The sequence below is a fragment of the Corvus brachyrhynchos genome, unplaced genomic scaffold, assembly GCF_000691975.1.
Source record: "Corvus brachyrhynchos isolate BGI_N302 unplaced genomic scaffold, ASM69197v1 scaffold43, whole genome shotgun sequence".
In the NCBI taxonomy this organism is placed as follows: Eukaryota; Metazoa; Chordata; class Aves; order Passeriformes; family Corvidae; genus Corvus; species Corvus brachyrhynchos.
The window spans coordinates 4,798,261-4,814,399 of NW_008237353.1; the positions used below are offsets into that span (position 1 = coordinate 4,798,261).

A 16,139-nucleotide genomic window follows, 5' to 3' on the forward strand; every position below is an offset into this window, starting at 1 on the left:
GAATGCTAGCTGGAGCAGAAGAAACAATAACCAGATTAAGCTGCTAAAATATTTTCTTTCATTTGTATGAAAGTTTTATAAAAAGCTTTATAAAAGTTCCAGCTGAAAGTGAGGGCCCATATTGCTTGACTCCATGCAAAAGCAGAGAGCAGTGTATGGAGAGAACAGAGGGTACACACAGTAAAAATGTGACCTAAGAAAGTTGTATAAAGAGTTGTGGGAAAAAGGAGAAGGAATAAAGGTGTTAAGTTGATCTGTTGCAATTCAAATAAAAGTATATGAAGTTTTGTTTAAATTCCTCTAATTTTGCTTTTTATTTGAGAAAGGTGTGAGAAGCTTGATTTAAATCTGGACTAGCCTAAAGGAGCTGCATTATTTCAAGATTGTTTTACTTTCAGGCTCTGTAATATGATAGTCTATGACAAGAGAAGAATTGCAGCCTAGAAACAGCAAACGTTCCCTTGAGGAACACCACCAAAGTTTTCACTGACACCATGGAGCACTTTTCTTAAGCAGGCAATTTAGCTTCTCAGAATAATATATGTAATGATAGATGGTAACACTTACATGCACAAAATGGGTAATTCTACACTTAGGATGAATTTAGAGCTGCTGTAGTGGGTTTAATTTCTTTGAATTCAAATGATTTGCGCATGCCTCTGTCGTGGCCGAGTGTGATCTCCTCAGCTTTTCAAAGTTAGGTTGCTGAAGATACTGAAGGAAATATTTTGGAAACATACTTCCTAATCATAGAATTCCTTTTTCACTAAGGATGTGGCTTTGATCAATTATTTACTTACCCATCCTCAAACATATTTACACTTTTCAAAACCTTTCTTTGTTCAGTTTGTGCCCAAACTGCATGTCCTTGGTACCAGCTTCTGCAGAAAGTCTGAGGGAAGTGGCTGCTGTAATTCTGTGCGGCTCCAAAAGATGAAACGTCATGAAGGAAACAAGCATGAGATTTGATTTTTTTATCTCCTTTTATTCTGTGAGTGTTCACTGCATTTGAATATCCTCACCAGCAACCCTCCTGCAGTTATCAAATGTCTCAGCTTTGTTTCAGTGCTTAACCAGCTGTAAAAGATGTTTTATTGCCTTATATATTCTTCCACCATTTAAGTAAATCACTTCAGTGTTGTATTATAGATGATTCTAAAAAGGAGATTTTTTTTTTTTTTTTTTTCAATTATAGTGATTAGTGGCCAGGTATGCACAGGAACCAGCATATTTGGAGCAAGCAGCAACCTGTCCTGCAGTTACTTGAGAGAGGGGTGTATGTACTCATTACCCCATGAGTAATGCAGCAATCCACGTGCCCTGCTGCTGAGGACCAGCTGGCTTCTGTGTGCTATCAGAGCTGCTTGCCGGCAGGCACGGCTCATTAAGAGCCTAGTTGTAGGATATAACATCTTTGCAGTCAATTAACAACGCTGCGCTTTACAAAGGTCCAGATCCTTCCTCGTTCAGCCCAGCACTCAATATATGTTCAAAGTTAAATGCTTGATTAAAGTTTTGTGTAATGAAGATGTGAGGTCTTGTGCTTGAGGTGAAACAGGTAGGTACATTCCCAAATCAGGGCCTGACACGTTATGGTTTTTAGAGGTTTCCAGGAATCTTGAATATCCTGAAATACTGACTATGCTGATTTCCAAGCTGAGTAAAACCTGCAACTGAAAAACAAAACCACACCATGTGCCTGTGAAGCATGCAGGAAAACCTTTTAAAATCTGTATCTGGTCATCACTGATGCTTGTCTTGTCAAGGAAATGCTAGCAGACTGTTTACATTTTTGTAACCTTAAAATAAATTAAAGAAATGACACAACCTTAGTCATCTGGAAATGATGAAAAAATATATATATTTGGTAAAATGAATTTTTTCTTTGAAAGGAGAAGCAATGAGAGTAATTTAATTGTTATGCACTTCCTGACTGTAATATTTCTCACTGGACAGAGTTGTGTTTTGTAGCCTGCTTCCTGTAGTCAAGTAAAGGAATGAGTATTAGGAGGACCGAAATTCAAGCTTTTGCCTTAGCATTTTATGTAACGATGTCTACCACTTTGCCGTGCTTTTTTTCCGTTGTATGACACCTGCTCACTTATTGTAATACTCTACTGATAAGTCATTGCTGTAATAGACAAATGTCTTTGCTCCAGTTCAATGGGTCAACAGCAGAATCAAAGAAAATCTCTCACTGATTGTGAGTTACTTACAAACATAACCACTCTGCTCCTTGTGGATTGGGTCTAAACACCTTACTATGAGATCTAGACTTGGTATTTTCTGTAATAGTACGTTGAATTGTCAGAGTTCACTGCTTCATCTTCTGCGATGTCTCATCTTCTTATATGCAAAGTTCCAGCTGACTGCAATGAGTGTAGATTTAAACCTCAAGTAACTTTTGAAGTAACTTTTGATTTCTGGTGAAGCATCCTATGAATGTGGATTGTTCTATACTTCCTCTTATTTACTTTGTCCTGTTAGAGAACAGGTTGACATAAGCCTTCTGGTGTGTGTGACACCTTACTCGTATGTTTTCAACTTTAGTTTTCAGTCTGATTTGAGTTGGAGTGGTATTTTTAATTTATTATTTGGACCTGAAACTTAAAATGAGTGATCAAAAACAAACACATCTCCTGTACAGAGACTGTCTAGTAGTAGCTGGAATTGGATCACAGCCTATAAGGCAGGCACAGCACCTCCCGTTGAGGCACTGGGATATCTGAGCTGATGCTAGCTGCCCTGGACACCTCTGGGCCTGGGGATAATGGCTTCTGGCAGCCCAAATGGTAAGGCAGGAGTCAGATCCTAGGGGATCTACCTCTGGTTTCCACTCTCAGATTCACTGGATCTGTTCATGGGTAAGACTTGAAGATTTCACAGATTATCGTGTTTCAGATATGTGGGGGAAATTTTGGGTTTGGTTGGTGCAGAGCTCAATCACCCCAGAGGTGCAGGCTATGGAATCAGTGAAATCCAGAGAGCTAAGGCAAACCCTGCTACAAGGCCAGCCCCCAAATTCCACATCCATCACAGCCCACCAGAAATATACATGAAAGTTCAGTGAGAGCCCTGCCTTTCTTTGCCTTGCCCCAAACTTCCATGTTATTTCAAATTGAGCATTTTGGGTTCAGTGATAGACACCTCTTTAGGTGAAAGCATTTGCAGCAAAATGTCCAGCCCCTTCCAGGCACAGGGGTGAGCCTGAGCTGGGAGGCTCCATGAGAAAACGGGCACACTTTGGAACAGTTCAGACTACATGTGAACTTTGCCACTGATTAAATGTAAATAATTCTGCCCAGACTCTAACAGCTGAGTTGAAGCAGAGCTTTTTAAAAGAAAGAACTTGGATCACAATTTTATGGCTATCTCTGTAATATTTTATTGCTAGTTTATGACACCAGAGTGTAAATTACGGGGCTTTAGAGAGTTGCATTGTGGAGGTTTTATCCTTTGCTTATGTACAAAACATAAATACTACTGTTTTGTTTGCAGGAAAATTAAATACATGTTTTTTAAAGTGCTGTTTAGGAAGCCAAGTGGGTTAGTAAGAAGAACACCTTACTTGTTTGCTTTTTTTTTTGTGTAGATACTGTATTTTTATGAGTTGGTACTGAGTAATTATTTTCAATCAACTGATGTAGGTCAAACAATTGAAAAGAAGGAGAGGGGAATAAATGTGTGATGTATGTTTGCAAATACCACTACAATGGAAGTAGTGTGTGTAACACCATGTGGATCAGAGAGGAAATGTCTTCTATTAGATGAACTAATGGAGAAAAATATCTTTTGGAAGCACAGGCCGTTTCTCAGGTCTGAAACAAACCTTATATAGTTTGTGTGTAGATAGAATCGGCTTATACTGTGTGCGTACATGTACATACGTGTCTACACAAATGCAGTTCTGTAGATGCAACACCAGCCACCATATTGTCTCATTTGTATTGAATGTGTGGCCATGTTATCCATTTTTACAAGAGGAATTTTAACAAATGGAAATGTTTCGTTTCCGACTACATTTTTAAAGCTAACTTAAAGCTATGTAATTCAAGAAATGTGTTGTGTTTTAGAGTTCAAAGATCAATTCCTTTTGGATGTGACTTCATCAAGATTCATCAGTATCTTACTCTGGCCTTTGTCTCTTGGGGTTTATATCCAGTATTCCTTCAGATTTTGCTCCATCCCATGTCAAGATTACTCCTTGTTGTTTCCTTCTGTTGTCTCGTGCTGAGTGACCATGGGCAGAAAAAATGTTTTCAGCTGCTCCTTTTAGTTAATGTTGTTGTTCCAGTAGACTCACTAAGCTAAATTTTTCAAGTTATGAAGCAGTTATGTCTGTGAACTCCATGTTATTCTCCTATGCCCAACCTTGGCACCAATTTCCTTTCCAAGCTCTGGGCTCTGGGAAAAATGCTGGTTTATATCTGTTGGGATGAAACTGAGGTGTGATTCTCCTGTTCTTGAAGAGTGGAAGGACTTGGAGGCGACATGAGTAGTCACAGTGGTGTGAAATACCTGTTTTTAATGGTTCTAAATTATTATTGTTCAAATCTCTTGTATGTAATGTCTCTGTTCTCTTAGGAGATTCAGATGGATCACTCTTTACCAGCTGCCAAGGCCAATACTGCTGTACAGTCCTTGCTCCCAGCAACATCCTCAGTGTCCTGGTGATGGGGTGTCTTGGAAGGACTGTGCAGATCAAGCTTCACACTACTGCACTTCAGGCTCTTTGTGCTGTGAGTACACTAAATAATGTTGTGGCTACCACTTGGCATGTCCAAGTCGGTTCACTAGGAGTGCTTTGACTTAACATCTGGAAAACTTACCATGATTTTGATGATTTTATGCTTTTTAGGTGGATGAAACTATGTACCTGCTTCAAATAAATATGAAAGGTGCTGTTATATTGATTTGTTAGTCCCTGTAATCACAATAACTTTCCTATGATTGTAGGGTGAATGAGTATTTTTCCTGCAGTGCATTACAAGCATGCTGGAAACAATACAAAGGCTATATTTTACAGGCAGCATCTGATAAAAGTAATTCAGTTGCTGCTCTTCCTAACAAGAAAGGCAGGGAGGAGATGCTTTTAGTTATTTTTTTCTCTAATATGGACAGTGGTAACTCTGGGTATACAGAGAGGGGTGTGGAAACAACGCTATGTATAGAGGTGTTCATTTTCCAGCTGTGAAAAAGATGTGTCTGCAACCTAACTGTACTTTCTTTAGCTGAAATAAACACTTTTGGGAAGAATTTGGCTGAATGGTTATTTTTGGTCTGGCAAAGGGGAAACCGACTGAGTGACTGTTATTACTCTGATGCCAATTACTGGAATCGACCAGCTTAGGGGCAATTTGCTGACTTTGTTTAAAAACAAAACTGGTCTTTCTGGGTCCAACTGTGATTTAGAATGGGAGGAGCTCTAAACCACTTCTTTGTTTTCTTTTTTATTTTGTTTAGTTTTGTTTTGTCTGGTTTTTGTTTTGATTTTTTTTTTTGTTTGTTTGGTTTGGTTTTTCCTTTTAAAAAAGAAATTGAAATTTTTTTTTTAAAGTTTCCTAGCTGAAAACATTATCTGAAATCCACATGGTGTGGGATTTAGGGAATTAACAGGATGACTCAGACATACAATCCTCACATTCATTCCCACTCCTGAGAACTTTCCTTAAGGAATAAAATTTCTTTCCTGCACTTGGTCGGAAACAAAACAAAATCAAACCCTTCTTTCCTTTTTTTTCTTTTTCTTTTTGACTGGAAAGTAGCACAACTAATAACCCAACATTAAGCTCCAGCACATACTGTAGGCCAGTATAGTCTCAGGATATGAGTGGTGTATTTTTTAGCAGGCATTTGCAGCATTCCTCCCTGTGAACTCTTGGCTGATACGTTGTCCCATCACTGCTTCCCTTTCCTCTCCCCTGCTCCACATGGAGACGTGCCAGCAGGGGCTAAAGGGTGGTTCGAAGTGTTGCCTTTTCATTTTTTGTCCATAGGGAGTGGGACAGAATGCGCTGAGAGTGGTGCCGTGTGTATTGGTTTGCATCTCTGTGAGACGACAGACCAAGGGCAATGCCTGAGCCCTGACCACGAGAAAATTGTGATCTTGTGTCCCCACTGTTCTCTTGATGTATCTCTGGTTTCCTTTTCCTATATGTGTGTTTGAGGGAAGGTCACATAAGCTGCAGTGAATCTCTGCAGAAGGAATTCAGAGTACTCAAATGGTGCAAAATTCCCAAGGTGTGAAACAAAAGATATCCTTTCATTTAAGCAGGAAATAAAGGAAGCTAGTGAAACTTGGTGCTTGTCCACGCTGCAGTTTAGTTTAAATGCCAACAGGCACCTGTATTTTCTTGCTTTCTCCTCCATAGTATTGCTTTCCTTGGTGCTCCTTGTGCAGATTTGTTTTAAAAATTCCTCTGCCATAAAATTTAGTATTTTTTAAATTTACAGTCAGAATTTTTTTCCACCTTGATAATTTTTCCTCTCTACCCAGAAACTTCTTTTTCCGAGCCCTTGGTCACTCTTTTGCTCTTTGAATCAGGAAAATTCTCTTAGCTTGCTCTTGTGTTTTCTGGACCACAGTTGAATCAAATAGTACCAAGCTTAACTGGTGATTTCTTGATTTTCTTTTATAATACATTTATATATTTTACTCCTAATATTTTTGTTTCATTATTTTTATTGCTGGCCTTCCCTGCCAAATTGAGGCCTTGTTGGTCAGACTCTCTGACCTGTGTCTTTGTTCATAGAGTCTCCATGGGCTTCTTCTGAAATTCACCTGAGTTCATTTGATTGTTTCAAGCTTCTCTGCACTTCCAATCCTATTTCACACCTGCTTTTCTTACTCTGTCTTCAGTTTGGGGGAAGAGAGGAAATTTACTAAATACCTTGCAGCCTTTTCCCTCTCACTGTCACAATCCTAGGCAACTAGATCAGCAGCTGCATTACTGCATTCTAAAGACAAATCCTGCCTGGGAGGAGGATCAGAGTGGCTGCCTGCAGTATATTGCCTTTCACCACATTGCTGATTCCCATTTTTCTATAACAGATGCTGCCAACACCCTTGTCTCTGAGGTGCTTCTGTAATGCTGTCTCTCTCCTACCTTTCCTCTAGCTGATGTTTTGCCAGTGTTTAAATCCACATCAACCTGTGTTTTTATTACACACAGAGATGGAAACTCTGCCTAATCATTCTTGTTCATTCTTCGGCTTCCTTTTGTTTTGTCTTAAATATATTCAAGGGGGAAACAGGAGGAGGGATGGAAAAGGAAGGGTTCGGTCTAGACTTCCAAAGCAAATTCCTTTTCCGTACAGAGCACAGCTCATTTCCTTCCAGAGCGATGTGGCTGGGAAGTTGCACATTTCTTCTCAGCACTGACTTTCCTGAAATTTGTTGAGTCAAAGCACAGCTACTAGGCAGGATCCAGAGGACCATAAACAGGAGTGTGTGAGTGTTTTTCTCACTGCCAAACAGGAGAATAAACAGAGATTAATATAGAAAGGAGAGGGCGGTCTAGATAAGCAGCCACAGGGTGGAAATGTTGAAAAAAAAATAGACAAATATCCATAGACACACCTGCACTTGGGCGTTTCTGCACTGTAGGGCCTCACAGGGCTTATTTTTGCCATAAATGTCTCAAGGACAGAAAATTGAGCAATGTGGAAGTTGATGATTTTCCTTGAGGGTTGATTACAAGGTCTTGCCTTTGGGGGGAAAAAAAAATGTAACGGTTTATTGTTGTAAATTTAACTCCTTATACATTGCATTTAGCTCAAGACAGGAGAGTTCTTTTTCTTTAAAATGCATTTATATTTGCTGGTTTTAATAGAAAGACATTTAGTACTGTGGCATCCACTCTTATCAGGTTTCTGTTTTTGCTTTAAATCAAACTAATAAATTGGTTTAAGTCAAATTAAAACCAGGCCTAAGGAGTAGCATAGTCATGACTGAGCAACTTGCCTCCTCCGGAGAGTTCAAGATACTCTGTGCTTATATTTTTTCAAATGAATTAAATTCAGTTTGGAAAGGAAATGCTATGGGAAAAAAAAAAGAAATGATGAGATCTGTCGACTCCATGGAGTTTCCAATTTAGTTGGTGCCTTTATGTGTTTGTTTACTTACTTAAAAGATGAGATTTCTTCTGTGTTGAGAGTGTGCAGAGGCATGAACAAGAATATGAGCTGGAAGCTGACTATGTGTTTGATGTAAGATAATTATTTGATCCATTCCATTTGGTTATTGCTTAGCAAGGCAATTCACATGGTGTTTATTGTCCTGCCACCAGTAATTGCAGATTAGTGTCTGAATAGCTGATACTTATTTCTGAGTGTGAAAAAGCTTGTAAATGATTTATTGTGCTAATTGTCAGAAAACGCACAATGAAGCTTTAGAGAAGTACTTCCAAAGTACTAGGTATTGCAGTTATGCAGGACCTTGAGTTGGTTGATTTTTTTTTTAGTAAATGAATAGATGAGGAAACTTTTACATTTTATCTCAAAAATGAAAGTTCAGCAAACTATAGGCAGAGGAGCTTTAAAAGATCTCCTGCTTCTCATACCCTTTGCTTTGAATTCCCAACTACAGGAAAACCTGCTATTAGCCACAAGGTGAAACACCACAGTGTTGCTACTCTCCAGCTTGATGATATTTTTCCATGAAAGGAAAACACCTGGCTTAGGAAGAGTTGTGTAGGGCTGGGCATGCTGGGGGCACTGGTTACTGCATCCACTCAGTCATCCTCCACTCTATTGTGCCAACATATTGGGGCCTCATAATTTGGAGTTGCTGTCGGGCATGGGAAATTTTGCAAGGGCACGAAAAAGACAATGCAATGTAAGCAAAGGCCTTGTGGAGTTCACACTGCAAATTATAGAACTTTTTTGTGGGATTAAAGGATGCTTTTTCTTGCTTGCTTCGCTCGAGTTGCAGGAGGCCAGACTTGTACAACTTTTCCATTTCCAGAGGTACCTCTGCAGTGAAAATATGTGTAGCTGGTAGCCGAAGGTCCTTTTATTAGTTATAATTCTTCCAGCTATGTTGGACTGATTGGCTCATGTTTTCAACAGCTGTAGCTGGCAGGGAAATTTCTGCTCTGTTAAAGGGAGTTCTGGCTGTCCCAGGTATTCAAGATGAAATGGAGCTGGGGGGAAAAAAGATGGTTATGACATTCTACTGATACCATCTGCCATTGAGGAATCACTGTGGGCTTTTTTATTATTCCTGAAATGTGTGACTCTTTGTGGCTGGGACTTTTTTTTTTTTTTTTTTTTTTTTTTTTTTTTTTTTTTTTGACATGTTTGCTGTCTTTTGTCAGTTCTAAGACTGCATTTATTAGATCATCTGAGGGTGAGAGGCAAAGGTGCTGCTGTCTTAGAGGGAGAATGGATACACGACAAATACAAATGATTTAGAATGCTACTTTTGTAGATACGATTTTGACATTATGCACTCTGACCAGGGGAAGAAATTGCAGTAGTAGGTAATGTTTTTACCCTGCCAGAAAAAAGACAGGGTATTATCTCAAATTTTTGAGTAACTTTTCATCTCATTTTTCCAAATATGCACTCTAGTCAGTGCAGGGGGGAGGATAACTCTTCAGGCACAAATTGAGGTTGACTGTGTTTGTACATGTAGATGTTCAGTGTTGCACAAAGCAGGGCAGTTCTAGAGAAAAAAGCAGTTGTGTTCCTGGACAGCCAGGATTTGAAGCAGTGCTATGTTAAGTGCTGAATGAGGCAGATCAAAATACACAGAGGCAGAGATGGAAATTAGAAGAAGGAAAAAAGCAGGGTGTCCAGCTTTTTTGCCTACCATCTGGAAGGATTGCAGAGCCTGTGCTGTGTCCCAGGGTCTGTCAGTGGCATGTTGTATGACGTTAATAAAGAAACTGCATCTCAAAGTTCCCGAGGTCTTACATTTGTAAAATGAGAACAATAAGTAAGGTGCCCTGGGTTCTGTGAATAAAAAGGTGCTGTATAAAAATTGGTTTAGTACTGCTGCTGATAATAATAATAATAATAATAATAATATATATGATAATAATTGATTTGTTCTCAACATAATTTTAATCCAGACAGAATTATGTCTATTTTTCTGTGAACAGTGCTAAGATACATAAAGGTACAAAAACATTGCAGTTCCTCTGAAGATATTGCATAGGCACAGCCTGTAAGGATTCTGGAGTTCTTTTCTTTTTCTCTTGTGTAACATAGCCCATAGCAGTAAAGTATTTTCAGATCAGTGCTTTTCAACAGAAGTGTTTAGCCCTTTCCCAGGAAATGATCAACAAATAAAACACACTGAGAAAGGAAGCTAGCTTTTACTTTGTTTTTGAAGGTGCCTTGTAATTTGCAAAACAAGATGGAAGGGGCTAGATCTCCCATAGCATTCGCATCTAAAGAACAGCATGTTTTACGCTGAAGTAACATTGGTGGAATATAATAGATAAGAAGAGTTACATTTCTTATTTGTACCTTTGCATCTCAATTGGTGTTGTAGCTGACTCTGAGGCAGAAGGGGCGGAAGAATGCATGGCCATCTCTTGGCATCAGAAATGACAGTGCTCAGGTTTTTTCTCTGTACTAATAATGCCTTTCCTGTCACTGTCTCCTTTTCAATTTCACTGGCCCAAATAAAATGAAGTGCATTCACATTGAAGAACTTGTGTTCTTAGAAGTCTCTAGATTTGGAAAAAAACATATCTGGCTTGTTTAATGAACAACCCTTGGTTCCAATCCCTAATTTCAGAACCCGCCTTCTTTCAGTGCTGTAGGTGAGCTCAGAGGGGCCACACTTGGGTGGATAACTGTGATGCTCAGTGGAACTGGAAATGTGCGCGTAAATTACACTTCTGGCTAGTGCCTTTTTTTCTCTTTCTTTGGTACAAATATGATGAATACTCAACATCACTAAGCTGGTTGGAAGCAAGCAAAATAACAAGGTTACACCACAGTCAGAGTTTTTTCAATGTGAAGGAGGTCTTGGTGTTTCCTAAACACTTGGAGGAGGAATATTTCCTTCCTGAAGCCTCAGGATGTAAATGAAGACTTACTGGGCTGTGTATCCCTTGACTCTTGCTAACTTTACCTAAGCATTTAAGAGGTGTTACAGAAATAAGTGTGACCAGACAACCACAATGCTTCTCAGAAAGTAGCTTTTTTGAGGTGTGACACTGTCCATTTTGTGTCACCCTGGGAGCCCTGCTAAAGCAGGGAGGAGCAAATCCCTCCATCACAAATGCATAAAATGGGCTGAGGATGGATTATAAAGGTATGTTTTCCACATCACTAAATTATTTTCCTCTTTCCTACCCGTTGCCTTTATATCAGAAACATTGCTGGAAATACATCTGGGAAATTAGCAGAATGTTTGTTTTACTTCTTTTCAAAGTGTTTTCATGGTTTTAGGCGAGTGTTTGACTTATGTTCATTGGCCCTTGCATGAGAGACTGAAACCTATTTCCTTTTCCCTTAATTAGAGCATGTGGCATATCAGGTTTCTGAGCAGAATTTCCTTTCAGGAGATAGGTGAGCATATGTGGTAGAAGTGGTTGTTTTTGTAAACTTGAGAAGTTGGTCCTTCTGTACTTTATAGATACTTTCTTAAGCCAAACTTGTACTTTTCATACAGACAGAAGTGCAATTTTTTTTCTTTTTTCTTCCCCACCTCCCCTTTTTTATTTTTGGAATTAAATAGAGAAGTGGGAAGTTAGAAATATCTGAGGGAATTTCTAGGAGGGTGGCCATAGGAGTGTGGTAGCAAATGTGGTGAAGGCAACAGGCCAACCCCGTTTGTGTGTGTAACTTGATTTTGAGTCTGCAGAGCTGGTGCTGGTGAGAAAGGGGAAAAAAAATTAAAATGGAGAGATTGTGCGCTGTTTTTTAAGGTCATGTATTTTTATATCTGCTGGCTTGTCTGTGTGGGTGGGCAGGTATGAGTCTTGGTCTGTCTCCTTGTGCAATGTCAGAGGGAAGTTCAGGTCCGTGTGGTGCCAGGGCCAGCCCACATCCTCCACCCACACAGCCCCGTGAGCAGTTGCACACATCAATCAGGGAGAGCCCTCAGCCCCTGGCACTGTTGGGGCAGGTGTGTGAGCTCATGGTGACATCAGATGACTGTCACATTGCCATGGGGCAACCTCCAGTGCCTGGCCTGTGTTCTGTGTACATCAGGTCTACCTCCTGAAATAAATTGTGGTGCAAAACATACAGCTCCAACACTCAGACCACCTATAGCCATCCTTTTCTCTCACAGGTGCTTTGGGGTAGAACAGATGGAAAAAATGAGGAGAATGATTTTAGAAGATGTTGCAGATCCCCATGTAACACCCCCTGCAAAATGCCATGCTCTTTAAGGTGTCAACCAGTTATAAACAGAGGGAGAGAGGGAAAACCAAGGCTGTGTTCAGCCAAAAGAAGAGTTGGCTAGATCAGTCATGACCAAAACTTTGGATGGTTTTTGAAGGACAGACAGATGCTGTGGGGAAAAGTTCTTGCAAAGCTACTGCTTTCATGTCTATTTAATACTGGGTTTTTTTAAGCACCAATAGTTCCCCTTGTTTTAGTTTTCTAAAAGGTGAACCCAGAATAAATGCAGACTCACCCTACCCAGCCTTTTTATTTTGGTATCTCAGTGTTTTGTAGTATACCAACACCTACCTGTAAATAAATTGACTGTATATAGTGAAAATAGTCTGCACTTCGGTTTGTGCCCAGGTAAGTGTGGAAGGGCATCACTGGCTTAATTTGCCCCTGGGAATTCGGTACAGTGTCTCTGGGTTGTATGAGCACATATGAGAGAGGAATTCAGTGTCAGCTTCTGGTGATTTCTATAGGATATCTGTATTAGCCCTTATTTTGCTAAGCAGATGTAGTATATTGGATCAAATTATTGTAACATATGCCAGTGGGCAGAGGAGGACATCCAAGAACTGTGGAGATGGTAGGTGCCTCCAGACCTGGGCATGCTCTTAAGACTGTTGGCAGAATGATGTCTCCATTATTTGTGGGAGGGATCTCAAAACTTAAATATCTCCACAAATTAAGTTTAAGGTGTGTTTCAACCTGCCTGTAGCAGGCTGCCCTCTCAGAGCCTGGAGGACAGGATGCATGCGTACCATCCTTCCAGCTGCAGTCTAAACCTTGCTTATGAACAAGTGTATGAAGAAACTCAGAGAATTTAAATTAAAGAGCTTATTCAATTATTTTATCTTTACATGTAAGCAAGAGATAGCAGGATTTTCAGGAGTGGTGTTAATCACTATAGCAATCCTTTCTAAAGAAAAAAAAAAGCATTTTTTCATCCATTAGAATACTGTCGCCTTCCTGATTAAGTGTATTCACAGACGTATTAAAATTACAGGGTAAGGGCCTACTTGGGAACAAATTCCCCCTATATTGCCATGCCAACAGTGTTCATGCTGTTCCATTTCACCAACAGATAATAATAGGCATAGATGCCTAGACCCATGAAAGGAGGTGGCTTCAGTTCTGCGGTGCAGAGTTGTTAGATGCAGTAGAGCAATTCTGACTTCTACAAGGTATTTCCAGCTTTGAAACACTGTTTTATTTAGTGATGAAATGTAATGACTTTGGAAGTGTATAAGTGAGTATTGCCACGAGTGTAGCTTACATAGATAACGAGACTATCTTCAGCTATGTTACATAAGTTTTGGTTGGCGTGACATCTGTGAAAGAGGTCTGAGTCTTTCTGGCTTAGGATGTGAACTCAATGACCACTAAACTGTTGAGAAGAATCTCCCTGTAGGGAGAAGTCTCTCTTTCCCCACTGCTTTATTTTTCTTTTCTGCCAATAACCTCTCTTGAAAACAAACTCCTAGACCAGCTGCTTCAGTGTCAATGTTTTTTTGCTTTTCCTATAAAAGCTGTTCTCTGCTTGTTTCGCACTCAGGAGCCACATGGGTGGTGGTGGCTGTGCTTTAAGGTACAGGAATTGCTTTCTATGCAATCAAATAACATTGCATGGATGTTGACTGACAGGTTGAAGCACAGGAGAGCGACCATGAGATGGTAATAAAACCGATGCAGCGTGCTTGGCTTTACCAGCCCTGGTTTGCTATTTTACCATACAAATGAGCTCACTCTCTTATCAAATTTTCACAGGGTAAGGGTAGAATAGGCTGGTACAGATGGTGGAAGAAATCAAGGGGGACAGGGAGAGAGGGAGAAGAAAACGGAAAAAGAAGGAAAATATTTGTCAGGCTTGATAGTGTTAATGAAAACATAAAGAAAGAAAGGAGGAAAGCAATGTTTGGAGAGCAAAGAGTGACCTGACAAATGTGACCTCTGTTTTTCCCAAGGGCTTCTGACTTTGAAACCAAAGCTGCCTTTAATATTCACCAGGTGCCATCAGGGTGTTTTGATTGCTTTTATGGAAGGGAATTGGCCTCATAGCTTCAGCATCTGCACTTCAGTGAACTTCAGGGACAGGGTGTATTCTTGTTCAGATCATAACCCTTAAGGTTCAAAGGCCATGAGCAGCTCAATAATTAATCCTGTTACTTCCACAGGAGGCAATGAACACAGACCTATACTTCACACCAGTTTTATCACAGCAGTCTTTCCAGTCCCTCCTCAAACACGTTCTGCCTAAGCATCTCTGAACAGCTGACCAGAGCAACTGGAAAGCGAGGCAGACAGAACACAGAAGCAAAGTTGGCAGTAAGATTATTCCTCATGCTGAAATAATACTCTGAAGTTTGTATTTTGTCAGCTGAGATTATAGTTCAATTTCTTGGAAGAAGTAAGATGCTATTTTGCTCAAGATATATGGCTCTCTGTCCCCTGTTGTTATATAAGCAAATTGTTGGTACTTATCATCCTCTTTCTGGCTGCTTCCTCTCTGTAGGTAATTGTGCCTCTGATATTACCTAGATATCTCAGCCTTGCTCGTGACCTGAGAGTACATTTTAGCTCTTCAGGTAATTGTCTTGTCCTGCAGATGACGGATTTATAGGAATATTGCATACTGTCAGTAAGAAGAAACAACTGACTCATTGGTGGGGTTTTTAATCCCCCTCCCCCTTTCCTCTGAGAGACCCAAGAGCCAACCATTTCTGGCCAGCTCCTCCTCCCCTTGTGAAGCTCAGGGAATTCAAGCAGCTCATCTAATCCCCTGGCACAGAGGCTGTGTTGCAGCGGGGAGGAAAGTACGATAGGCAACATATCCTCAACAGAAGAGTTTTTCTGGGAGGAGGACCTAGGGCTACCCAAGAGCCAACTCAGGATCACTGAATTGTGGGTCACTGGAGTAGTGGGGTAAGATTGCCTTGAGAGGTTCTGTCCGACAATGACTCTTCGATATCTTTGGTTTTCTCAGCCTTAGTACTGTGGCAAATACATGCTTTAGAAAGAGAATATAATAGTATCTCTAAAATGTCTAGTTGTACTGCAGGACCTCGTGGGTCCCAATGTGCAACAGGTTGAACACTGCTTCAGCTCATCAGTCACCTTCTGCACCCAGTATCTGTTCATTCTACCATCACCTCCCATACCCAACTATCTGTTTTACAGTCCATTAATTTCAAAGTATAGGACCAGAGTAACTTCAACGAGAGATAGGGAAGGGGTTTAAAAGGGCCTGAAAAAATTGCAAATTTGCAAACAAATGATTGCAAATGGTCATCGTATTTGAAGAGCCATACCAGTACAGTGAACTTGTCACTGACTGGAAAAGGGGAAACAGAAGGGAAAAAAGGAAGACCTGAGCATGAGGAACTTCAGGACAGTCAGTCTTACTTTGGTGCCTGGCAAGATTGTGGGAAAGATCCTCCTGGAAAATGTGCTAGGTCATGTGGAAAATAAAGAGGTGATTGGTGACAGCCAACATGGCTTGACTAAGGGCAAATCATGCCAGACAAACTTGGTGGCCTTTTGTGACAGGGTTACCATATTGGTGGGTAAGGGAAGAGCAACTGATGTCATCTACCTAGACTTGTGCAAAGCATTGCACAATAACACATAACATCATCATCTCTAAATTGGAAAGGCACAGATCTGATGGATGGATCACGTGGTGAATAAGGAATTGGCTGGATGGTTCCACTCAAAGTGTTGCAATCAATGCCTCGATGTCCAAGTGGAGGACAGTGATGAGTGGTGTTCCTCAGGAGTTGGCA

General features: G+C 40.3%; 1 protein-coding gene across 12 annotated transcripts in view; it reads left to right on the plus strand.

Moving 5' to 3' along the window:
* The window catches only part of LOC108445837, a 252,214-nt gene that overhangs the window by 195,371 nt on the left and 40,704 nt on the right, over positions 1 to 16,139 (plus strand). For 11 of the 12 annotated variants that reach the window (XR_001860827.1, XR_001860830.1, XR_001860828.1 and 8 more), the window contains one exon: positions 4,585 to 4,739. The exons of the other annotated variant lie outside the window; for it this stretch is intronic. Coding sequence is in view for 8 of the 11 variants with exons in the window: in XM_017730704.1 (XP_017586193.1) it covers positions 4,585 to 4,739 (155 nt within the window). In the remaining 3 variants the exon portion in view is untranslated. The remainder of the gene's footprint in view (positions 1 to 4,584; positions 4,740 to 16,139) is intronic. 12 annotated transcript variants of the gene reach the window in all.